We start from the raw sequence: 27,496 nt of genomic DNA on the forward strand, positions 1-27,496 counted from the left end.
ATTAGAGTATATGTTGTCCAACGTGGTATTAATTGTAGTACCTTGGCCAGAAGCAACCTTGGCTTAATAATATGACATAATGCTTTCAGTACTACTTAAGCCGAGGTCGCTTGCGGCCGATGCATTAGAGTATATATTATTTAATATAGTACCAATTATAGCGCCTCGGCCGTGGGCATCTTCGGCTTCATAAAATGACATCGTATTTTCTGTCTTTACTAAGCCGAGATCGCTTGCGGCCGAGGCATTAGAGTATATATTGTCCAACATGGTATTAATTGTAGCACCTTGGCCGTAAGCAACCTCAGCTTAATAATATGACATAATTGTTTCAGTTCTAGTTAAGCCGAGGTCGCTTGCGGCCGAGGCATTAGAGTATATATTGTTCAATATGGTACCAATTGTAGCGACTCGGCCGTGGGCATCTTCGGCTTCATAAAATGACATCGGCTTTTTTTTGTCTTTACTAAGCTGAGGTTGCTTGCGACCGAGGCATTAGAGTATATAAAAACCATGTAAAAACTTCTAACTTGCATTTATTTATATAAAGTCGTACTAGTTTCGGGTTACCCCATCATCAGCGATAACTATAATGAGTACAAACCATAAGATAGCAATCATGTAAGGTGGTAAATATAATAGAGTGATATTAACTCGAATTTTTTTTTTAAATGAATTAATGATAAAATAATTTTTTGATGTATAAAAATTAGAAGTTAAATTAAAATATGTGAATGTAAATGTTTAAAAAATATTGTTAACAATTAAACGAAAAAACCTTAAATTAGCCTTAGATTAAACTTATACAGGAAACCCTTTGTATTTTTAGTAGAAGGCGATGACATTTTGACAGTTTTTCGTTTAATTTATTTCTATTATTATTTCTATTAGCTACGATAATAATTATTTACCCAAAATAATAAACAAAAGATCAAATAAATGAAACAATTAAAACCAAAAATTAATGACAAAAATTAGATTTGGATAAAAATATAAATTTATAATATAAATTTGTTATTAAATTGAATTTGCCGAAAACTAGCGTTTTTCGTTTTCGAGTTATTTTGGTTTTAAGCTTTTTTTGATAAATTTCAAAATGCTCTTTAACCCATATCTCAGCCAACGTTCATTCCACTAATATTTATCAAAGTCAATCTATTTTTCTACGTACAATTAAACGGTGTAATAAAAACTATAGCATTCCATTTAAAATAACGAAGTTATGGTCTACTTCCGGTAGACCGAAAGAGTGAACGCAAGACATCTGCGTTTATTTGCCACTTGTTTACCTAGAACAAGTGTTTTGTTCTATTTCATTAGTTTGTAGCACGTTTTTACAATAAATATGTACTGCGTTAAATCGTATTTTTTTAAAAAGTATTAGTATTTTAAACTCAACTATTTAGTCACTGAAAATTTTACTAAAAATCAGGGAAACAATATACATTTTATAAGGGTCCCAAGTAATACCAACAGAAACCCTAAATAATTTATCTTGACATGTATTATAGAAAAAAAAATTATTTGTTGAAACATTTGGGTTTAGTCGTAAAAAAACTTTCAGTTGTCAATGACCACTTTAATTTTATTATTGTATTCATAATCTTCATAAAATAACCTTTAAAGTGAATCCAAACATGACGTATTTCTCTCAAAAAACCAAAAGGTTCGAACTTTCAACTATTAATTTTGACATATTTGTCAACTTCATAAAAAATCCTTTAAAATGAGTGCAAACTCGACATATTTAACTTTGATATTAATGGAGATACAATCACTTCCGGTTTGAAACGTCAACGTCAATTTTGACATATTTGTAATCTTCATTAAAAAACCTTTAAAATGAGTCCAAAGACGACGCACTTTTCTCAAAAAACAAGAAAGTTTGAATAAAAAACATTAAACCCGAAGTTAGCAACAATGGAGACAGCAATTTAATTTTTAAATATTAATACCAACCTTAATTTTTGATTTTTTTTTATTATAATTTTGTTTTTGTGACAAATATTAAGACATTTTATAAAAATTAAGAATATGTTAAAATGACATTGACATTCTTAACCGGAAGTTGATCATAACTTCATTAATATTGAAGATAAATATGTCATGTTTGTACTTATTTTAAAGGATTTTTAATGAAGATTACAAATATGTCAAAATTGAGGTTGACATTTTAAACCTGAAGTTAGTTATCATATAATAGAAGATTTATAACTGAAGTTAATCTAATGTTAGTCACTTTTCAGCACTTTCTTTTTATTTTTAACGTGTTTTTGGGTCATTTCACATTGATTAAAAAGAAATCGTCGATTTTTACGCCACATGATGATTCTTAAATTTTCCCAAGTTTCTTAATACTACCTCGGTTCCAAAATAAGTGTCCGATATTTTATTTGTTCCAAAATAAGTGTCAACTTTTAAAAAGAGTGAAATATTATATAATTATAGTATAATTTAAATAAAAATTATAAACTATTTAATGTCACCCGTGCAGTTCCAACAGCTTCTTTTGGACAAATTACATTTCTTTGTAATTGTCCAGTAGACCGTAATTTTTCTTTCTCTGTGTGAGGGATTTTGTAATTGTTATCTCTTTTATGAAGCATGGAGGACTCCATACATTTCTGCAGTGTCATAATCATCCCATGCCTTCAAAACAGCAGCAATTAATAAAATTCATCTATATTATGCATCGAGCTTTTATGTTGTATAGACTGAATTGCATTAAAAAAGCCTAAATCAAGAACTTTAAAGTCAGGGCTGTTTGGTGGCTGACAAATCAAACTAATATTCCATCCATCAGCTATTCCGGCTCGAATTACTTCACCATCATCTATACTACAATGTGGTCGGGCATTATCTTGTTGAATTTTGATGGGTATCTTTTTGCTGCCCTTCGGCCACTTTTCTTTTATAGCTGGAATAACTTTTTTGGTAATCATGTCCACATAAATTTAACGAGTAACTTCAACAGATGTTCCACGTACACGATTTTTAGAATTTCGTAAGCCTATTTTAGCATTAAATTCAGACTTTTTGTTATAATCATATCTTGGACGAGCCACTACAGCTAGAAACATGACTTTTCTTAAGAATCTTTTACTCTTACATGTTCGATGAGGTGTTTCTTCTTCGGGAAGAAGGTAGCAGTTTGTCTTAGTTTTGGTTATGTAAAACCATTTTCATCAATATGAACAAACTTTAGCATTTCTTGAAAATATAGGCTAGGTTCTTGTAACATACAAAGTACAAATTCTAATTGACGCTTCTTATTGTCATCAGTCAAAACAGGTTTCAATGCACTTGAAACTCTCTTTATGAGTCCTTCCCTCAAAATTCTGTGCACTGTTCCTTGAAAAGTACAAAATCAAACTCTAGATAATTTTTACACGAAACATCATTTTGACTTTAGTATTTGTGATTAAATTTATGCCACAACTTACAGAAACACCTGTATAATCGTAAAACGACTGACCAAGCGGATTCTGTGCTTGTGATAGCTGTCGTCAGTGTTCTGTGATAAACATAGATAGATTTGCCCAATATAATATCAAATTGTAGCGTCTCGGCCGCAAGCGACCTCGGCTTAATAATATGATATAATACTTTCTGTTCCAGTTAAGCCGAGGTCGTTTGCGACCGAGGCATAAGAGTATTGTTCAATATGGTAGCGCTTCGTCCTCAATCGACCTTGGCATAACAATATAACTATGCTTTTAGTTCTAATTAAGCCAACGTCGCTTGTGGCCGAGACATAAGAGTATAATATATGTTGTCCAAATTAATATCAATTGTAGTGAAATTATTTTATTAACAAAAAATTAAAACCTTTCTCGAAATAATTTCAACATAAAACTTAATACGTATTATTATTATTATTATTTGAATCGCGGATGTGGATTATTTTTAATTTAAAATAAAACTGACCTCAACTTCATTCATCTCGATTTCGTTTCGTTTAATTTCGCAACGTTAAATGCACGACCGAAAACAATTTTCTAGCTGAATAATGGTCGGAGAAACCGAGGGGGTGAAATGAAAAATCTCAGGCTTTTATATTATTTTCTTTTGGAAAGTCCCCAGGGGAGGTGGATTCGCGTTCTAGAAATCCCACTCGCGCCGCCTATTGTCGCTGACAAAGTAAAATGGGAGCGCGTTTTTCGGCGAGAAATTTTTTGTACCTCTTTTCTCTGTGGTGATAAGACGAAAATTCGTTTAAACCGAACACGAGAGATTACGAATATTGATGACTCTTTACATTTTTGCAATAAGAATATTACCATAAAATGATTTTTCTTATCAAAGTGTCTTATTTTTTTATTATTCCTCGATTCTAATGCAATGAAAATCGTTCACGATCCAATTTCGATGTTTGGATAGCGTTCATTCCCGGTCATAAACATTTCGGTTGCACAAAGACCCGTTTGTGTGTACTGGCACGTCTCGGAATTCCTGTATTGTGTACCAGGACGTACACAACAAAGTTATTTATACCAGTTTCCAGTCCACCTTCGTATCCAACCCGTATTACTCACATCGTCGAATTTAAATAACTTCTTAAACTTAAAGAAAAATCATTCATTATAATAAACTCAAAGACACTAATTTTTATCTTGTATTACGATGTTCTCGGTTCATTTTGGCGCCGATCCAATTTCAATTAAGAAACGAAAATCGTTTAATTTGATTATTAGCGACCGCGAAACGATTCGCGAATTAGTTTTCGAGTAAAACCGAGTATTTTTAGAAACGTACCAAAATCTTTATAGATTCGTTTTCAAGAGAGACGTCCTCTGGTTTATTTATAATTTTAACACGATTCGACTTGCTTAACGATCGTGCAGGTGTTTGAGATTGAGTGCCAAATTTTAAAACAACAAAAAATTAAGATAATTTCTTTTCGGGACACTCTGTATTTATACAACATTTCCAAAAATGTTCATTTAAAGCCATGTTAAAGGGGTCACGTCATTTCATACCGAATTTAAACCTCCCTCCACGACAAAATATATTCATGCCAGAACCTACATAACGCAATTAGGCCGCATCTAGAACATTTATTAATCCCGCCCCCGTTGATTTACAACCACCCGTTCTTCTCGGAACTCGGATGGTGCAAATTTTAATTTATTAACCACCCCGTAAAGCCATCAACACGTAAACCAGTTTCAATTTAAATTAGAACTCCCTCCCTAATATATCTACATATCATAATTAGATATTATATTATATCCAGATTATACAAGTAAAATCGTTGTTATAAAAGAATTATTTTAAAATAATAGTTTTCGTGACCTAACCACATTAAAAGTGACTAATGAAATGTCGTAAATGCCTGAATTATTCGTAAAATAAAGGGTAAATGCGATGTGGACGTCCGCATTAGGAAAAGTGGGGGTGAGTTTCGTGTTTTAACCCCTTGGGTCGTTTTGACCCCTCTATAATAAACGTTTCAAATTAATTAAGTCTTAGTATTTAGTTTGAAAATGAAATTTTTTAATTAAGGGACAAATAAAATAGATTACAACACACAGCAAATTCGAACGCGGCAATTAGATCAACCGCCGAAGCCAAATTTCATTTTATATGATGATTTTACTAGTTACAAACGATGGACAACGTTTTGTAATAATAGCATTTGTATTAATTAATTAATTAGCGGAGTTATCCAATTTGTTTCGATTTAATTAAAAGGGAAATACCGCAACAAAACTATGTTAGCAACAAATATAATTAAAAAATTTGAAGGTGATTAAAAATAGTATCTACAAGTATCAATACACACACGTTTGTTTTTATTTAAAATTGAAATTGATTAAATTTATTGTTGAATCCATCAGGTTGCAATTATTGCAAATTACTTCATTTACAAAATAAATTTTATTCCCGTGAATATATCAACAAACAAAGTTGATTTTACGTTTCAAATTAACTATTTGTAAAATCCAATTACATACAGACAAAACCAATATTACGATTAATTATTGTATATTTGACATTTGTACTTGGTACAACAAAAAAAAAATCGTTTTTCTCTTTTCATGTGTTGTACTAAATAACCAACATTCAGGAGAAGTCCAGATCTATTTCAGTCCCGACGAATCAATACGCGTGTATACAAAAATAGAGGAGCTAAACGTAGAAGCACTAAGAAAAGAGGAAAAAAAACGAAAACACTATTTGTAGTCATAGATAACTGTACCTATTTGTGTAGAAAACTACGAAACTAAAACGATTTTCAAAGCGTCAAAATCACATTGCATTAATAAGATAATCTAAAATTATTTAAATAAATTAAATTCCTAATTTTGAGGTTAAAAACATTGTCAAAACGTATTTTAAGAATTTTTTTAGTTTAGAAAGATAGTAACGTGAATCTAATGAATATAATGTCCCGAAAACGGATTAAAATAACATTTAGTTTTCAGGAAGTAATATTTAAAGGAATACTTACAATTAAAATTTAAAAACTTTTAACGATTTTAAAGCTGTCAATCACTCAATGACGTAAATCGAAAATAAAGCGAAGTTAGATTTAGTTACAAAAAAAATTTCAATTCTATTATACAAAATTGTTTATAAATATACAATTTATTGTAAACTTTTAGTTTCAATTACTCAAATTAATATATTTTCGCAAATAAATTAATTTTAATTAAAAAATTAATAATGAAATCTTTTGAGTCTAATGTCATTAACAATTATAATCGATATTAAAATCGATAGATGGCGCTAATTTCTCCTAAAGATTTTTTTTTACTGAATAAAATGTTAATTCGTTTTTAAATATACAAGATATACTAAAAAATCTTAATTTTAATCGTTACTAAAACGATTATACTTAATTTCATAAATAAATTAATGCAAAATTGTTTAAATAAGTTAAATTCCTCATTTTGAGGTTAAAAACATTGTCAAATCCTATTTTAAGAATTTTTTCGGTTTAGAAACAAAGTGACTTTATTATAATGAATTTAATGTCCCGAAAAAGGATGTAAATAACAATTATTTTTCAGGAAATAATATTTAAAGGAATACTTACGATTAAAAATTAAAATATGTTTTAACGATTTTAAAGCTGTCACTCACTCAATGACGTAAATCGAAAATAAAGTGAAGTTGGTTTCAGTTACAAAAAAAATTTCAATTCTATTATACAAAATTGTTTATAAATATACAATTTATTGTAAACTTTTAGTTTCAATGAGTCAAATTAATATATTTTCGCAAATAAATTGATTTTAATTAAAAAATTAATAATGAAATCTTTTGAGTCTAATGTCATTAACAATTATAATCGATATTAAAATCGATAGATGGCGCTAATTTACCCCAAAGATTTTTTTTACTGAATAAAATGTTAATTCGTTTTTAAAAATACAAGATATAAAAAATCTTAATTTAAATCGTTACTAAAACGATTATACTTAATTTCATAAATAAATTAATGCAAAATTGTTTAAATAAATTAAATTCCTCATTTTGAGGTTAAAAGCATTGTCAAATCTTATTTTAAGAATTTTTTCGGTTTAGAAATAAAGTGACGTTACTATGATGAATATAATGCCCCAAAAAGGATTTAAATAACATTTAGTTTTCAGGAAGTAATATTTAAAGGAATACTTACGATTAAAAATTAAAATATGTTTTAACGATTTTAAAGCTGTCACTCACTCAACGACGTAAATCGAAAATAAAGTGAAGTTGGTTTCAGTTACAAAAGAAATTTCAATTCTATTATACAAAATTGTTTATAAATATACAATTTATTGTAAACTTTTAGTTTCAAAGAGTCAAATTAATATATTTTCGCAAATAAATTGATTTTAATTAAAAAATTAATAATGAAATCTTTTGAGTCTAATGTCATTAACAATTATAATCGATATTAAAATCGATAGATGGCGCTAATTTCTCCTAAAGATTTTTTTTACTGATTAAAATGTTAATTCGTTTTTAAAAATACAAGATATAATAAAAAATCTTGATTTGAATCGTTACTAAAACGAGTATATTTAATTTCATAAATAAATTAATGTAAAATTATTTAAATAAATTAAATTCATTTTGAGGTTAAAAACATTGTCAAATCCTATTTTAAGAATTTTTTCAGTTTAGAAATAAAGTGACGTTACTATGATGAATATAATGTCCCAAAAAGGATTTAAATAACATTTAGTTTACAGGAAGTAACATTTAAGGGAATACTTACGATTAAAACTTAAAATATGTTTTAACGATTTTAAAGCTGTCACTCACTCAATGACGTAAATCGAAAATAAAGCGAAGTTAGTTTCAGTTACAAAAAAAATTTCAATTCTATTATACAAAATTGTTGATAAATATACAATTTATTGTAAACTTTTAGTTTCAATGAATCAAATTAATATATTTTCGAAAATAAATTAATTTTAATTAAAAAATTAATAATGAAATCTTTCGAGTCTAATGTCATTAACAATCATAATCGATATTAAAATCGATAGATGGCGCTAATTTCTCCTAAAGATTTTTTTTTACTGAATAAAATGTTAATTCGTTTTTAAATATACAAGATATACTAAAAAATCTTAATTTAAATCGTTACTAAAACGATTATACTTAATTTCATAAATAAATTAATGTGAAATTATTTAAATAAATTAAAATCCTCATTTTGAGGTTAAAAACATTGTCAAATCCTATTTTAAGAATTTTTTCAGTTTAGAAATAAAGTGACGTTACTATGATGAATATAATGTCCCAAAAAGGATTTAAATAACATTTAGTTTTCAGGAAGTAATATTTAAGGGAATACTTACGATTAAAAATTAAAATATGTTTTAACGATTTTAAAGCTGTCAATCACTCAATGACGTAAATCGAAAATAAAGTGAAGTTGGTTTCAGTTACAAAAAAAATTTTCAATTCTGTTATACAAAATTGTTTATAAATATACAATTTATTGTAAACTTTTAGTTTCAATGACTCAAATTAATATATTTTCGCAAATAAATTAATTTTAATTAAAAAATTAATAATGAAATCTTTTGAGTCTAATGTCATTAACAATCATAATCGATATTAAAATCGATAGATGGCGCTAATTTCTCCTAAAGATTTTTTTTTACTGAATAAAATGTTAATTCGTTTTTAAATATACAAGATATACTAAAAAATCTTAATTTAAATCGTTACTAAAACGATTATACTTAATTTCATAAATAAATTAATGTGAAATTATTTAAATAAATTAAAATCCTCATTTTGAGGTTAAAAACATTGTCAAATCCTATTTTAAGAATTTTTTCAGTTTAGAAATAAAGTGACGTTACTATGATGAATATAATGTCCCAAAAAGGATTTAAATAACATTTAGTTTTCAGGAAGTAATATTTAAGGGAATACTTACGATTAAAAATTAAAATGTTTTAACGATTTTAAAGCTGTCAATCACTCAATGACGTAAATCGAAAATAAAGTGAAGTTGGTTTCAGTTACAAAAAAAATTTTCAATTCTATTATACAAAATTGTTTATAAATATACAATTTATTGTAAACTTTTAGTTTCAATGACTCAAATTAATATATTTTCGCAAATAAATTGATTTTAATTAAAAAATTAATAATAAAATCCTGTTGAGTCTAACGTCATTAACAATTATAATCGATATTAAAATCGATAGATGGCGCTAATTTACCCCAAAGATTTTTTTTTACTGAATAAAATGTTAATTCGTTTTTAAAAATACAAGATATAATAAAAAATCTTAATTTGAATCGTTACTAAAACGATTATACTTAATTTCACAAATAAATTAATGTAAAATTGTTTAAATAAATTAAATTCCTCATTTTGAGGTTAAAAACATTGTCAAATCTTATTTTAAGAATTTTTTCGGTTTAGAAATAAAGTGACGTTACTATAATGAATGTAATGTCCCGAAAAAGGGTTTAAATATCATTTAGTTTTAAGAAAGTAATATTTAAGGGAATACTTACGATTAAAAATTAAAATGTTTTAACGATTTTAAAGCTGTCACTCACTCAATGACGTAAATCGAAAATAAAGCGAAGTTAGTCTCAGTTACAAAAAAAATTTCAATTCTATTATACAAAATTGTTTATAAATATACAATTTATTGTAAACTTTTAGTTTCAATGACTCAAATTAATATATTTTCGCAAATAAATTGATTTTAATTAAAAAATTAATAATAAAATCCTGTTGAGTCTAACGTCATTAACAATTATAATCGATATTAAAACCGATAGATGGCGCTAATTTCTCCTAAAGATTTTTTTACTGAATAAAATGTTAATTCGTTTTTAAAGATACAAGATATACTAAAAAATCTTAATTTAAATCGTTACTAAAACGATTATACTTAATTTCATAAATAAATTAATGCAAAATTGTTTAAATAAATACAATTCCTCATTTTGAGGTTAAAAACATTGTCAAATCTTATTTTAAGATTTTTTTTAATTTAGAAACAAAGTGACGTTACTATGATGAATATAATACCCCGAAAAAGGATTTAAATAACATTTAGTTTTCAGGAAGTAATATTTAAGGGAATACTTACGATTAAAGCTTAAAATATGTTTTAACGATTTTAAAGCTGTCAATCACTCAATGACGTAAATCGAAAATAAAGTGAAGTTAGTTTCAGTTACAAAAAAAATTTCAATTCTATTATACAAAATTGTTTATAAATATACAATTTATTGTAAACTTTTAGTTTCAATGAATCAAATTAATATATTTTCGCAAATAAATTAATTTTAATTAAAAAATTAATAATGAAATCTTTTGAGTCTAATGTCATTAACAATTATAATCGATATTAAAATCGATAGATGGCGCTAATTTCTGCTAAAGATTTTTTTTTACTGAATAAAATGTTAATTCGTTTTTAAATATACAAGAAATTACAAAAAATCTTAATTTTAATCGTTACTAAAACGATTATACTTAATTTTATAAATAAATTAATGTAAAATAATTTAAATAAATTAAATTCATTTTGAGGTTAAAAACATTGTCAAATCTTATTTTAAGAATTTTTTTAATTTAGAAACAAATTGACGTTTTTATGATGAATATAATACCCCGAAAAAGGATTTAAATAACATTTAGTTTTCAGGAAGTAATATTTAAGGGAATACTTACGATTAAAGCTTAAAATATGTTTTAACGATTTTAAAGCTGTCAATCACTCAATAACGTAAATCGAAAATAAAGCGAAGTTAGATTCAGTTACAAAAAAAATTTCAATTCTATTATACAAAATTGTTTATAAATATACAATTTATTGTAAACTTTTAGTTTCAATTACTCAAATTAATATATTTTCGCAAATAAATTAATTTTAATTAAAAAATTAATAATAAAATCTTTTGAGTCTAATGTCATTAACAATTATAATCGATATTAAAATCGATAGATGGCGCTAATTTCTCCTAAAGATTTTTTTACTGAATAAAATGTTAATTCGTTTTTAAAAATACAAGATATAATAAAAAATCTTAATTTGAATCGTTACTAAAACGATTATACTTAATTTCATAAATAAATTAATGTAAAATTGTTTAAATAAATTAAATTCCTCATTTTGAGGTTAAAAACATTGTCAAATCCTATTTTAAGAATTTTTTCAGTTTAGAAATAAAGTGACGTTACTATGATGAATATAATGTCCCGAAAAAGGATTTAAATAACATTCAATTTTCAGGAAGTAATATTTAAGGGAATACTTACGATTAAAAATTAAAATATGTTTTAACGATTTTAAAGCTGTCAATCACTCAATGACGTAAATCGAAAATAAAGCGAAGTTAGTTTCAGTTACAAAAAAAATTTTCAATTCTATTATACAAAATTGTTTATAAAAATACAATTTATTTTAAACTTTTAGTTTCAATGAGTCAAATTAATATATTTTCGAAAATAAATTGATTTTAATTAAAAAATTAATAATGAAATCTTTTGAGTCTAATGTCATTAACAATTATAATCGATATTAAAACCGATAGATGGCGTTAATTTACCCCAAAGATTTTTTTTACTGAATAAAATGTTAATTCGTTTTTAAATATATAAGAAATAATAAAAAATCTTAATTTTAATCGTTACTAAAACGATTATACTTAATTTTATAAATAAATTAATGTAAAATTGTTTAAATAAATTAAATTCCTCATTTTGAGGTTAAAAACTCACTGACGCACTGACGTAAATCGAAAATAAAGCGAAGTTAGCTTCAGTTACAAAAAAATATTTCAATTCTATTATACAAAATTGTTTATAAATATACAATTTATTTTAAACTTTTAGTTTCAATGAGTCAAATTAATATATTTTCGCAAATAAATTGATTAATGAATTGAATTAAATTGAGTTTAACGTCATCATCAATTATAATCGATATCAAAATCGATAGATGGCGTTAATTTATCTTAAACATTTTTTTACTGAACAAAATATTAATTCGTTTTTAAGTATACAATAAATAATGAAAAATCTTTATTTTAATCGTTACTAAAACGATTATTCTTAATTTGATGAACAAATTAATGTAAAATTATTGAAATAAATTAAATTCCTCGTTTTAAGGTTAAGAACCCGAATTGTCAAAACTTACTTTAAGATTTTTTTTCAGTTTAAAACCATAGTGACGTTAGTATAATGAATATAATGCCTCGAAATGATTTAAATAACATTTAGTTTTTCAGGGTGTAATATTTAAGGGATATTTTTTTAACGATTTTAAAGCTGTCACTTACACCACGTCAAATCTGTTTATAGTGAAGTTAGTCAACAAGATTTTCGTGATTTATTTTAATTTGTTCTAAAATTTTAACTCAACGAATCAATCTATTTTAAATAAATTAATGTAATACATTATTTATTAAATAAATAAATAATTTATGTCTAATATCATTCACAAATTTTAATCGTAATTAAAATCAATAGATGGCAGTACATATATAATTTTTAATTACAAAAATAATTCGTTTTTAAAAATGCAAAAATGTACTGATTTTAATTACATTAAATCTAATTAATGTGTTGTCGCATATAAATTAACACAAATTTAGTTCATTATTATATGTGTGTCATAAATTAATTTAAGTCGGAGTTAAAATCAATAGATGGCGATAATTTTTTTTTAATTTAAATTTAAATTTAAATTCAAGTAGAAAGTTAATCGCGTTTGTATCTGGCGCGATTATGGATTGCACAATTATCTCTGTTTATCACAGTTAAGCTCATCTCGAACACCATGATTATTATTAGGTATTAGTTATTATTATCTCGCGTCTGAATGATGGAAAATATCGTACCTTTTTAGCCTATTTTTATCTTTGATGTTGTGCTACATTAAAGGTGTCGGGAGATAATACAAAATCAAATATGTTTGTTCAACGTAAATGTGTTTCAAGTTCTTGTTAAAATAAGTAAAATAAATTTACCTTTTCAAGACGACATCAAAACCAAAAAAGAACGATTCTTCAACGATTATTTAAAACTTTACACAATAAACAACATTAAAAAAACCAAGAACAAAAAAAAAGAAACACAATTTTCTTTATTTTTTTAAATTCACTTTTTGAAAAAAAGTTTTTTTTGTTTTTAAGACGAATATTTAAGACTTTTAGTACTCAAGCAAAGAGTTAAAAGCTTGCAGTTTGTTTTCCGCGCGCCCGAGCTTTTAAGCTATGAGATCTGTCCAATTAAAAAGTTTCGAACGCGGCGACGACGACAAACAAATCTAGCGGGCTGGGATTAAGCCGAAAACAACCGACGACTACACGAGGAACACTAACACTGACAGACAAGAGCGCACACTTGACATATGATGCCCCACCACTCGATTCTTTCAACCCAAACCCCCCACCAACATTTTCACAGCGTTTCCACGGTGACGTCATGAAACATGCGCAGAACATTTTGATTACTAGATCAACATTAATTTATTAAGTATAATAATAATAATAAGAAATTTATTGATAAATAATTATATAATAACATTTTTTGTTATGGTGTTTGAGGAAAAATTTTGAAAAGCATAATTTTTAAAGCTTATTTTTTTTATTTTATTTTATTAGGAGAATTTTTTTTGGTTGGTAATATAAAAGAGTAGGATTCCGATTTCCTTTCAATAACCGGACGCCATTCAACAACGGAAAATCAATGCACCGTGGAAGATGTGGGTCACATCCCTTTGCAACCCGTAGATGGCAGTTTTATCGCGAGCAGTATTTCAAAGGGGAGGTGATGGGTGGATGGTGACATAAGGACGGTAGTGGGTTTTCCTATAGAATATTACGAGGAGACTCCGATTTTATTGCCGGAAAACGCGAGGATGGTGCTGCCACTTCGGGGACCAATTTCAATTCAAAATCCCAAAAAAAAAACCCAAATACAAAAATAGTTATACTAAGTAGAGTTTTGTGGACACCTATATATGAATCATTTTATTACCTAAGTTAAACCATTTCAAATTAATTTAAAAAAAAAAGTAACTTTTAAAGCTTAATTATGTTCATAATCCGAATTATTATGAAACTTGATATAATAGATAACTGTCAATAGCAGAAGTTACGTGAAAATTGCATATTTTATTTTCCCTACTGTTATCATTTCGTGGAAAATTACAGGTTGGTATTTTGTCAATAAAGAGGCAAATTTATTCGAAAAAAAAAAAAAAATTGTCGACCCAAATTGAGTGTGTGTGTACCTATATATTTTTTTAATAACTATCGAACAATCGACGAATTTTTTATAGAATCTCGCCGAATATAAATATAAATATAAACTATAAACACGCACCCTTACCACGCTATCTTTTTGACGTTATGAAGTTGCGTGACTAACATCGTATCGTCTTTAAACCACCAGGTGTTTATTCTTTATATTAAAATATCGTGTTGAAGAAATACACTTTCTTTTAACACTTTTGTGATTTCTATGATTTTTTTTTTATTGGTAGGTACAAAAATAGGTTTGTTTGTTTCAAAAATTGTAGGTTTAATTAATTCCGCTTTGTGTCATAAGATAATTAAAATTTCCCACTGAATAGTACATATAATTCTTAATTAACATAGCAACAACAAAATGTGAGCTGAAGAAGTTTCGGAGATAGTTTCCCCCGATTGATAATTGATAATAATAATTGTAAAAATTCCCACTGAACAGTACTTACCATAGATTATGGCACATCAGGCTAATTTTTTAATATCGAAAAAATTTTCAAATAAAAGTCATTTAGAATTCAATTTGTAACAAATTATTTTAATAAACTTTTTTAATATTATGTTTAGATGGCGCTGTATACTGTTACAAAAAATGATTAATTTGAGGTTATCTTGATAATTATTATTGGTATCAAAAAGTATTTCGAATAAAACATGTTTATAATTTAATTATAAACAATTTTTATTAGAACAATTTTTCAATATTTTTGCTCGGTGAAGTTATACACCTTTATTTCCCACTGAAGAGTACGCAACAATTTTTTCCTATATCGAAAAATTTTTCAAATAAAAGTGATTTAGAATTCAATTTGTAACAAATTATTTGAATAAACTTTTTTAGTATTATGTTTAGATGGCGCTGTATACTGTTACAAAAAATGATTAATTTGAGGTTATCTTGACAATTATTATTGGTATCAAAAAGTTTTTCGAATAAAACATGTTTATAATTTAATTTTAAACAATTTTTATTAGAACAATTTTTAAATATTTTTGCTCGGTGAAGTTATACACAGTAATAACTTAATTTCCCACTGAAGAGTACGCAACAATTTTTTGCTATATTGAAAAATTTTTCAAATAAAAGTCGTTTAGAATTCAGTTTGTAACAAATCATTTTAATAAAATTTTGTAATATTATTTCTAGATGGCGCTGTATACTGTTACAAAAAATGATTAATTTGAGGTTATCTTGATAATTATTATTGATATCAAAAAGTATTTCGAATAAAACATGTTTATAATTTAATTAGAAACAATTTTTATTAGAACAATTTTTCAATATTTTTGCTCGGTGAAGTTATACAATGTAATAATTTTATTTCCCACTGAAGAGTACGCAACAATTTTTTCCTATATCGAAAAATTTTTCAAATAAAAGTCGTTTAGAATTCAATTTGTAACAAATCATTTTAATTAATTTTTGTAATATTATTTCTAGATGGCGCTGTATACTGTTACAAAAAATAATTAATTTGAGGTTATCTTGATAATTATTATTTGTATTAAAAAGTATTTCGAATAAAAAATGTTTATAATTTAATTATAAACAATTTTTATTAGAACAATTTTTCAATATTTTTGCTCGGTGAAGTTATACACCTTTATTTCCCACTGAAGAGTACGCAACAATTTTTTCCTATATCGAAAAATTTTTCAAATAGAAGTCGTTTAGAATTCAATTTGTGACAAATTATTTTAATAAACTTTTTTGATATTATTTCTAGATGGCGTTGTATACTCTTACAAAAAATAATTAATTTGAGGTTATCTTGATAATTATTATTGGTATCAAAAAGTATTTCGAATAAAACATGTTTATAATTTAATTATAAACAACTTTTATTAGAACAATTTTTTGATATTTTTGCTCGGTGAAGTTATACACTGAAATAACTTTATTTCCCACTGAAGAGTACGCAACAATTCTTTTCCATATCGAAAAATATTTCAAATAAAAGTTGTTTAGAATTCAATTTATAATAAATTATTTTAATAAACATTTTTGATGTTATTTCTAGATGGCGCTGTATACTGTTACAAAAAATGATTAATTTGAGGTTATCTTGATAATTATTATTGATATCAAAAAGTATTTCGAATAAAACATGTTTATAATTTAATTATAAACAATTTTTATTAGAACAATTTTTCAATATTTTTGCTCGGTGAAGTTATACACTGAAATAACTTTATTTCCCACTGAAGAGTACGGAACAATTTTTTGCTATATCGAAAAATTTTTCAAATAAAAGTCACTTAGAATTCAATTTGTAACAAATCATTTTAATAAATTTTTGTAATATTATTTCTAGATGGCGCTGTATACTGTTACAAAAAATGATTAATTTGAGGTTATCTTGATAATTATTATTGGTATCAAAAAGTATTTCGAATAAAACATGTTTATAATTTAATTATAAACAATTTTTATTAGAACAATTTTTCAATATTTTTGCTCGGTGAAGTTATACACTGAAATAACTTTATTTCCCACTGAAGAGTACGCAATAATTCTTTTTCATATTGAAAAATTTTTCAAATAAAAGTTGTTTAGAATTCAATTTGTAACAAATTATTTTAATAAACTTTTTTGATATTATTTCTAGATGGCGTTGTATACTCTTACAAAAAATGATTAATTTGAGCTTATCTTGATAATTATTATTTATATTAAAAAGTATTTCGAATAAAAAATGTTTATAATTTAATTATAAACAATTTTTATTAGAACAATTTTTCAATATTTTTGCTCGGTGAAGTTATACACTGAAATAACTTTATTTCCCACTGAAGAGTACGCAGCAATTCTATTCCATATCAAAAAATTTTTCAAATAAAAGTTGTTTAGAATTCAATTTGCAACAAATTATTTTAATAAACTTTTTTGATATTATTTCTAGATGGCGTTGTATACTCTTACAAAGAATGATTAATTTGAGGTTATCTTGATAATTATTATTAATATTAAAAAGTATTTCGAATAAAACATGTTTATAATTTAATTATAAACAATTTTTATTAGAACAATTTTTCAATATTTTTGCTCGATGAAGTTATACATCTTTATTTCCCACTGAAGAGTACGCAGCAATTCTTTTCCATATCGAAAAATTTTTCAAATAAAAGTTGTTTAGAATTTAATTTGTAACAAATTATTTTAATAAACTTTTTTGATATTATTTCTAGATGGCGTTGTATACTCTTACAAAAAATGATTAATTTGAGGTTATGTTGATAATTATTATTTATATAGAAAAATGTTTCGAATAAAACGTGTTTATAATACAAATGCAAACAATTTTTATTAATACATATTTTTAAAATTTTTGCTTAATTTTGCTGTACACGTCATTTTTCTATTTCCCACTGAACAGTACATAACAATTAAAAAAATCGTATAATAAAGAAGTTAAACTGAATCTAATTGATGTATGAAACACTAAATCATACGAATTTGTGCGCAAAATGTAAATAGTTACCCATTAGTACCTAAAACCGGCAACAATTAGAGTTATTAGAGGGAGGAACTTGCGGTTATTCCGAATCAAAATCGACTTGAATATTCATATTTCGCAAACCTTCGCATTCCAGGTGGGATTATTCCGGTTTCCTGGGTAATAGGAGGAAGGCTAAATCCGGGGGTTCCGTTGTTACATCGATTCGTTTGCGCGAAAAGTCAATTTCAATGCAAAATAATATAAGCTAAGTTTGAATAAAAAGATTATATTAATATTTTTTAAAACGAAAATTACAAATTCAAGTAATGTTTGAACGTTGAGGTTTCGAGAAAACTCAACGTTTTATTACCACTCACTTCAGGACGGTAAAATTGGCAACATCGCCCTCAGTTTCCGGACTGAACATCTTAAGTGGTCGCAAGAAAAGGGAAATGGCAAGAGGCCAAGAGAATCGCTAAACCCCTACAAATGGCTCATTATGTCCGCCTTCCATCCGACAATGTTTGTCGACGGGCAAAAATTTTACCTCTACAAAGTATCCGGCGCCTTCACCTTTAATTAACTACACCCGGGTTTCTTTAACAGCAAAATGAATTAAAAAGAAATTCTTTGTTTTATTAAAAAATTTGTGATGTTCTTTAACGTTGTTTATTTAAAAAAAATCTTATCTTTTCCACTTGAATTGAACGAGAAGCACCGTCTAATTTTATACATACACGCAAAGGGTCGAAAAGAAGCATCATCTCGGTCAAGTGAACTTGAAATACCATCCGAGAGGAAATCGATGAGACGTGGTGTTTTTTAAAAATTTTTTTTTTTGGAAAGCGGTGTTGCATCTCTCTTTGCCTTTCCACCGCAAAGGATTACATACTATGGCGACCGTGCGGAAAACTTTCAAAGGAAAACGGCGTCGTCACCGTGTTGTACAGAATGTTCAAAGCCAAAACTCCGCGATTCTCTGTAATTCTGGACGTGGGGTTTTAGGTGGTTCGTTGGACATCAAAGTTAGTTCAACTTTATTAAAAAAAAAATAAAATTAGAACTTAAAGAGTTAATAATAATAAATAAATTAATAAATAAATAAAAAAAATAAGTGTATTTCGGTGAGGTGAGCGTTTTAAATTTGTTGAAGTGGAACAAAAGGTTGGTTTTAAATAATAAACTGCAAATAAAGCACTTCGTATCCGACAGAGAAGCGATAATGATCGAGCACGCTGGGGAAGCTTTTGTCCGCCACCGCCCATTAGAGAGCAACAGATAGGGGTAGGCCCCATAATAAGGACGTTGCATGTTCATAATTTACCCCCCACAGTCACGAAACGTTTTCATTGAAACAACGCAAAAAGTACTTAATGAGTTCTAGGTAATTTAAGTATTTACAATAATATACTATGTACTATGTATGTACAGGCTGGTTTAAATTCGATGTCTGAATAGGTTAACTAGGAAAGAAACGCTTATTAAATTCATTATTTTTTTCTGATTACAAAAATATGGGGTTAGACAGCTCTAGTTCTTATTGTTTTAGAATAAAGCTTTAAAAAATAAACTTTTTTTTAGTGCTGTCAAGAAATTAAATTTACAGTTTCCTGTAAATTAAAACTAAAAATTAAAAAAAAACATATTTCTGATATTTGAAACAAATACATTTGTTGAACTATTTAATTTATATTTGTTGTACACAAAAGTTGGAATAGATTACATTTGTTCGCGCCGCGTCACCCTCAGAATTATTTACACGCATGTGCGTGCGCTTAACTGGGCTGTGTTATCTTAACACGAGAGCATGCGCTCACACTCGCCTTTTAACGCGACTACAGTATTGTGCGCATCAAAAAAGTCGTTTAAAATTATTACTCTAGTGCAGTGAAAATTAAACGTAAGAATCGTAATTTAATCATCTTCTTTTATTTATTCTACTTTTCCTACATTTTTTTTACGCTTTAATTTTATTGTTTATATCTCTGAACCAGCACCGTTTTATTAAACCCAGTTCTTTTCTTATACTGCGCGTTCATTTGGTCCTTCGAGCCGGATTCTTCCGGAATTTTCGTTTAATTTTGATTTATTTCTCGTTATTTTTACATTTTTTCGCATTTTTCATTTAATTTTCGTCTTAAATCCGCGTTTTTTTGCATTTATCCACGGGGTCACGTCTCTTTGTTGGCCATCTGGAAAATCAAAAACTGGATTACGCTATTTTTAGCACCGCATTTTTCGACAATTCTTACCATTTAAATATTTAATTTCTTTTCCCTTCGATTATTTAAATTATTTTCATTTACCTTTTTTTTTTGAGAATTCTTTTTTTTAATTTCGTTCTTCTCCATAATTCTTTGGATATTTTATTTGATTTTTCCCGTGATGACAGACAAGATTGTTAAACTTACCCTACGTCGCAACGGTCTATACAATCGTTTAAACGAGACCATGGCCCTTGGTCAAGCACTCCCGTCTGACCCTATCCAAAAACAAATTTTTCTTGAACGAGCTCCAGATGCCGAGGAAATCTACAAAGAGTTCAAAAGTACTCACAATACGATTATTGGTTTGATTGAAGAGAAGGACTTTGAGGCTCATGACGACATACGACTAAAGGCTGATACTGCTTACTACACTACAAGGGCGATATTCCATCAACTGTCCCCTCAACCTTCAACGGAATCCTCTGAAATCTCATCTATATCTGCTCTGAAATTAAATAAGTTAGCATTGCCTACGTTCAGTGGTAATCATAAAGAATGGCATACCTTTTTCGATCTTTATCGAACGATGGTTCACGAAAACAAATCTCTTTCTTCAATTGCCAAATATCAGTATCTTCTCATGTCCCTAAGTGGCGAAGCGTTTAACCTGTTAAAGGGTTTTCCTGTGACAGACGCCAATTACGAAATAGCATATAAAACGTTAAAAGGCCGCTACCAGAATAAACGTCACTTGGCAACGTTATACTTTAACGAAATCGTTCATTTAAAACCCCTGAAAGACGATTCCTCTAAAAGTCTTCGAATTTTGATTGATACCTTCCATGAAAATATTGAAGGTTTTCGTAATTTGGGTTTCCCTGTTAATAAGTGGGATTTTCTATTATTTAATATCGTGCTTCAAAAACTGAACACACCTACAAAAACCACTTTTGAAGCTGAACATACAGCATATGACATTCCAACTTATAAGCAACTTGTGGATTTCTTAGAAAAAAGAGCAAAGGCCCTAGAATCGGTATTATTGACATCAAGTGACAGCACATCTCCGAGTTCATCAAAATCAAACATCAGAGCTAAATCAGTAAATATGAAGATTGAAGAACATCATTCTAATTCATCGACTACTAACTGTATCTTATGTCATGAAGCCCATCCAATTTACCGTTGTACGAATTTTACATCCAAATCAGCTGGAGAACGGTTATCCATCGCTAGAGATCATAATCTTTGTCGAAATTGTCTAAGTCAACGACACACTACTCATAATTGCTCGTCTTCTCATAGATGTCGTACCTGCAATCAACATCACCACACATTACTCCACTTCAAGACACAAACTTCTCCATCTGTTCATGTCGGAACATCTTATAATACAATTCAGACATCAATGAAGGAAAGTAATCCAAACATCTTACTACCTATTGCTATTGTAAAGATTCAGGATCGATTTGGAAAATTACATCGTGTCAAAGCATTAATCGACTCGGGCAGTATGTCCAATTTTATAACATCTAATCTATCAAAACGACTTCAACTACCACGAAAGCAAACTTCTTGTCTAGAAATCCAGGGATTAAATGCAATGACATCCATCTGTAATAAAGGCTCTGTTACCTGCTCTATCCAACCTATACAGTCATCGAAACCTTCCTTTGACTTTGACGCTATTATCACTCCCAGCATTTGTTCTGACCAACCATCCATTGCGTCCCTTGTTCCGCTTTATCCTCATCTTCAACAATTGAACATCCCTCCAGAGCACCATTCAAGTCTTAACTCGGTGGATTTGTTACTGGGCGCAGAACTAGTTCCTCAAATTATCACTGAAGGACGTCTTCGTGGAGAACCGAACCATCCAATTGCAGTTAATTCCGTATTTGGTTGGATTCTAATGGGGAGATCTTCGCTCTCAGTCACGACCTCACTGTCAACGTGTTTATCTACTACTGATTATTCGCTTGATAACTCAATTCAAAGATTCTGGGAACTGGAATCCATTCCTGAAAGAACGCTATTAACGTGTGAAGAGGATAAATGTGAAAATCATTTTAAAAATAATTATAAACGAACATCAACAGGTCGATTCATCGTTTCTCTGCCTTTTAAGAAACCAAATCCAGTCCTGGGCAATTCCTACCAGACAGCGTTGAAACGTTTTATGTCTTTAGAAAACCGTCTCTTAAAAACTCCGTCGTTAAGAAGTGATTATATCAACTTTATGAAAGATTATCTTCAGTCAGGCCACATGTCTCTTGCTAACTCTTTCAAACCTCCTTCTGATAGAACCTACTACATTCCGCATCACTGCGTGCTTCGTTCTGAAAACCCTTCATCAAAAATTAGAGTTGTGTTTGACGCATCAGCACCAACATCTAATGGTACATCGTTAAATGACACCCTTTTGGTGGGACATAAATTGCAACAAGACATAATAAAGGTTTTATCGTCTTTTCGATGTTTTAAGTATGCATTTGTCTGCGATATCCAACAAATGTATCGACAAATTCTTGTTTCACCTGAAGACAGAAACTTTCAGCGAATCTTATGGAGATTCTCTTCAACTGAACCTATTCAAGAATATATTTTAAATACTGTGACCTATGGAGTGGCATCGGCACCTTTTCTTGCCTTGCGAACACTAGTCGAGTTATCTAACATCTATTGTGATCAGTTTCCGAGGGCTTCAACCGTTCTAAAAAACAACATTTACGTTGACGATATAGTCACAGGAGCTCAATCGGTGCAAGAGACTTTGGAGCTACAGCGAGAATTGATTGACCTATTGAACAGAGGGGGATTTAAATTGAGAAAATGGGCGAGTAATTGCACTCACGTCTTACAAGAAGTATCTGAAACAGATTTACAGCGTCCAATATCAATGGATTACGATGAAATCAGTTACATTAAAGTTTTGGGTCTGCAATGGGATCCCACAACAGATGATTTTAAATTTTCCTATTGTCCCCGCAATTCCCTTTCCACAAAACGTTCCATACTTTCGGAAATCGCTCGTGTCTACGACCCCTTAGGCTTCTTGACTCCGTGCACCTTAAAGGCTAAACAATTTATCCAACAATTGTGGCAATTAAAAATTGAATGGGATGAAAGTCCTCCTGGTCACATATCTAAAAATTGGGAAATCTTTAAGAAAGGTCTTATTTTTATTTCTGATTTAAGAATACCTCGATTGATGATTCCGTCTGACACTAAATCCGTTCAACTTCATCTTTTTTGTGACGCCTCGCAATCAGGTTATTGTGCAGTAGCGTATTTACGCTGTGAAAGTCATAACCAATCTATTAATACCTCTTTTCTTTGCGGTAAATCTAGAGTTGCACCTCTTAAGACAATATCTATTCCTCGTCTCGAACTTTGTGGCGCTGTTCTACTCGTTGATCTTCTTAAAACTATTAAGGACATGTTATCAACCACAATCATTTTCGATGTAATTTACGCGTGGTCCGATTCCAAAGTCACCCTAGCGTGGATTTCTTCATTGCCTACTAGATGGAAAATTTTCGTTGCCAATCGAGTCTCATATATCCAAGAAATTTTACCTTCAGATTATTGGAGATACATACCATCTTCCGATAATCCTGCAGACTGTGGCTCTCGAGGTCTTTTTCCAGATCAGTTAATCGCTCACGATCTATGGTGGAGGGGCCCCTCCTGGCTCTGTCATCCTCCGGAATACTGGCCATCTATTAAATCTATTCCCTGTGAAAGCACAGAAGTAATTAATGAACAAAAATCAAATATAATTACTACCATTGAAACAAAACTTACTTTTATAGACACTCTCCTCATGAGATTCTCTTCACTTTCAAAAATCCAACGGATTATGGCCTACATTCAACGTTTTATTGTTCACTGCCGCAAACAAAACCGTTATTTTACCATCCAATTATCCCCGTTTGAGCTCCAACAATCTTTATCTTCGATTGTCCGTTATGTCCAACATCAACATTTTTCACAATTATTTACTACAATTAACGAGAATAAGATCCCTGATAAATCATTTAGAAAGTTAGCACCTTTTCTTGATAGAGATGGTTTGATTAGGGTGGGTGGTCGTATAAAATTTGCTATGATCCCCTTCGATCACAAACATCCGTTACTTCTACCTAAAAATAGTCGTGTTAGTGAATTAATTGTGGAACATATACATGAAAAATACCTTCATCCGGGACAACGGTCGCTACAAGCTCTGGTAATGCGTCAATATTGGATCATCGCTTCTCGAAGTGTCATTCATCGGGTCGTATCACGATGTATCCGTTGTTTTCGATGCAAGCCCCGATCATATGCTCCGAGGATGGCGGATTTGCCTCAATTTAGAGTAACCGAGGTGAAGGCGTTCTCCAGAGTCGCTGTCGATTTCGCTGGACCGATTTATACCACCATTAGTCGCACCAGAGGAGCGCGGTTTGTCAAATCCTATATTTGTGTCTTTGTGTGTACGTCTACCAAAGCGATACATTTAGAACTAGTTTCAGATCTATCTACTGAAGCATTTATAGCGGCTCTACGACGATTTACCTCCAGAAGAGGTCGATGTACGTTAATCTTATCAGATCAGGGAACTAATTTTGTGGGCGCCTACAACAAATTACGAGAGATGGCTGAGGTTTCCGGTCAAAAATTGGAACTCACATGGCAATTTCATCCTCCAGGGGCTCCCCATTTTAATGGGTTGGCTGAGGCTGGAGTAAGATCTGTTAAATCCCATTTGATTAAAGTTATTGGAGATCAAAAACTAACGTTTGAGGAAGTGTATACCATCCTGACGCAAATCGAAGCTGTATTGAATTCGAGGCCGCTTTCCGCAATGACTGAAGATCCCAATGATCTTCAACCACTAACTCCAGCACATTTCTTGTGTTTGGAACCCCTTAATGCTTCTGTTGTAGATCCTGACGTCACTCAAGTACCGATCAACCGTTTGGATCGCTGGAAACTGATACAGAAGATGGTACAAGATTTTTGGAAAAGGTGGCACGTTGAATATTTGTACTCACTTCAACAAAGAGGAAAATGGAACGCTTCGTCTCCAACACCGTCTATTGGTGATCTGGTACTCATTCGAAATGAACAGCGACCCCCACTTCAATGGGAAACAGGGAGAATTGAAGAGGTTCATCCCGGAATTGATGGTGTTATCCGAGTCATCACCATTAAAACCAAAAATGGGAGGTTAACTCGTCCAACCACGAAGATTTGTACCTTACCGATTTAAGACAAAACCGAATCTAGTCACATGTTTTTTTTTGTTTACTTGTCAAACTAATTAATTATTTTCGTCTACTCACCGTATGTTATGCTTATTCACTCAAACTTTAACCTTCACACCGTCAAATAACTATTCATATTTCATAAATATTATTGTAAAAAAGGGTTATTTCACCTTTTGTTGGTGGGTGGAATGTTCGCGCCGCGTCACCCTCAGAATTATTTACACGCATGTGCGTGCGCTTAACTGGGCTGTGTTATCTTAACACGAGAGCATGCGCTCACACTCGCCTTTTAACGCGACTACAGTATTGTGCGCATCAAAAAAGTCGTTTAAAATTATTACTCTAGTGCAGTGAAAATTAAACGTAAGAATCGTAATTTAATCATCTTCTTTTATTTATTCTACTTTTCCTACATTTTTTTTACGCTTTAATTTTATTGTTTATATCTCTGAACCAGCACCGTTTTATTAAACCCAGTTCTTTTCTTATACTGCGCGTTCAACATTGTTTCACATTTTTTATTAATATTTAATATTATTATTAAATGACGTAATATCAAAAATTTACTGAAGCGTCAAATTAAAAATCCTATTTATCGTTATTTTTTTCTGATTACAAAAATATGGGGTTAGACAGCTCTATTTCTTATTGTTTTAGAATAAAGCTTTAAAAAATAAACTTTTTTTTAGTGCTGTCAAGAAATTAAATTTACAGTTTCCTGTAAATTATAACTAAAAATTAAAAAAAACATATTTCTGATATTTGAAACAAATACATTTGTTGAACTATTTAATTTATATTTGTTTTACACAAAAGTTGGAATAGATTACATTATTTCACATTTTTTATTAATATTTAATATTATTATTAAATGACGTAATATCAAAAATTTACTGAAGTGTCAAATTAAAAATCCTGTTTATCGTTATTTTTTTCTGATTACAAAAATATGGGGTTATACAGCTCTATTTCTTATTGTTTTAGAATAAAGCTTTAAAAAATAAACTTTTTTTTAGTGCTGTCAAGAAATTAAATTTACAGTTTCCTGTAAATTATAACTAAAAATTAAATAAAAGCATATTTCTGATATTTGAAACAAATACATTTGTTGAACTATTTAATTTATATTTGTTTGACACAAAAGTTGGAATAGATTACATTATTTCACATTTTTTATTAATATTTAATATTATTATTAAATGACGTAATATCAAAAATTTACTGAAGTGTCAAATTAAAAATCCTGTTTATCGTTATTTTTTTCTGATTACAAAAATATGGGGTTAGACAGCTCTATTTCTTATTGTTTTAGAATAAAGCTTTAAAAAATAAACTTTTTTTTAGTGCTGTCAAGAAATTAAATTTACAGTTTCCTGTAAATTATAACTAAAAATTAAAAAAAACATATTTCTGATATTTGAAACAAATACATTTGTTGAACTATTTAATTTATATTTGTTTTACACCAAAGTTGGAATAAATTACATTATTTCACATTTTTTATTAATATTTAATGTTATTATTAAATGACGTAATATCAAAAATTTACTGAAGTGTCAAATTAAATAATCCTGTTTTTTAAGATGAATTACGAACATTACGAAAAGTTTAACTTATTAGAATGTTACATATTATAAAATAAAATAAATTTTATATAAATTTTTAGTAGAATAATTTTTAGTTATAGTACAGGAAACTGTAAATTTAATTTCTTTGACGACACTAAACAAAAAATTTATTTTTAGCTTTATTCTAAAACAATAAGAAATGGACCTATCTAACCCCATATTTTTGTAATCAGAAAAAAATAACGAGTTTAATAAGCGAATAATAAGTGGTTGTTTCCATTAAA

At 28.7% G+C, this 27,496-nt stretch overlaps 2 protein-coding genes across 6 annotated transcripts in view; one reads left to right on the forward strand and one right to left on the reverse strand.

The window, feature by feature from the left end:
• The window catches only part of LOC111423536 (1-phosphatidylinositol 4,5-bisphosphate phosphodiesterase epsilon-1-like), a 169,523-nt gene that overhangs the window by 110,247 nt on the left and 31,780 nt on the right, over positions 1-27,496 (reverse strand). For 3 of the 5 annotated variants that reach the window (XM_071195457.1, XM_071195452.1, XM_071195453.1), the window contains exon 1: positions 13,459-13,807. The exons of the other annotated variants lie outside the window; for them this stretch is intronic. The gene's annotated coding sequence lies outside the window, so the exon portion shown is untranslated. Of the gene's footprint in view, positions 1-13,458; positions 13,808-27,496 lie in introns of those variants that run through there. 5 annotated transcript variants of the gene reach the window in all.
• LOC139429526 (uncharacterized) lies at positions 20,634-25,646 on the forward strand. Its single transcript, XM_071195300.1, has one exon. It carries the CDS (start codon positions 20,634-20,636, stop codon positions 25,644-25,646), a length of 5,013 nt encoding a protein of 1,670 aa, XP_071051401.1.

This window comes from Onthophagus taurus, chromosome 3 (genome assembly GCF_036711975.1).
Source record: "Onthophagus taurus isolate NC chromosome 3, IU_Otau_3.0, whole genome shotgun sequence".
In the NCBI taxonomy this organism is placed as follows: Eukaryota; Metazoa; Arthropoda; class Insecta; order Coleoptera; family Scarabaeidae; genus Onthophagus; species Onthophagus taurus.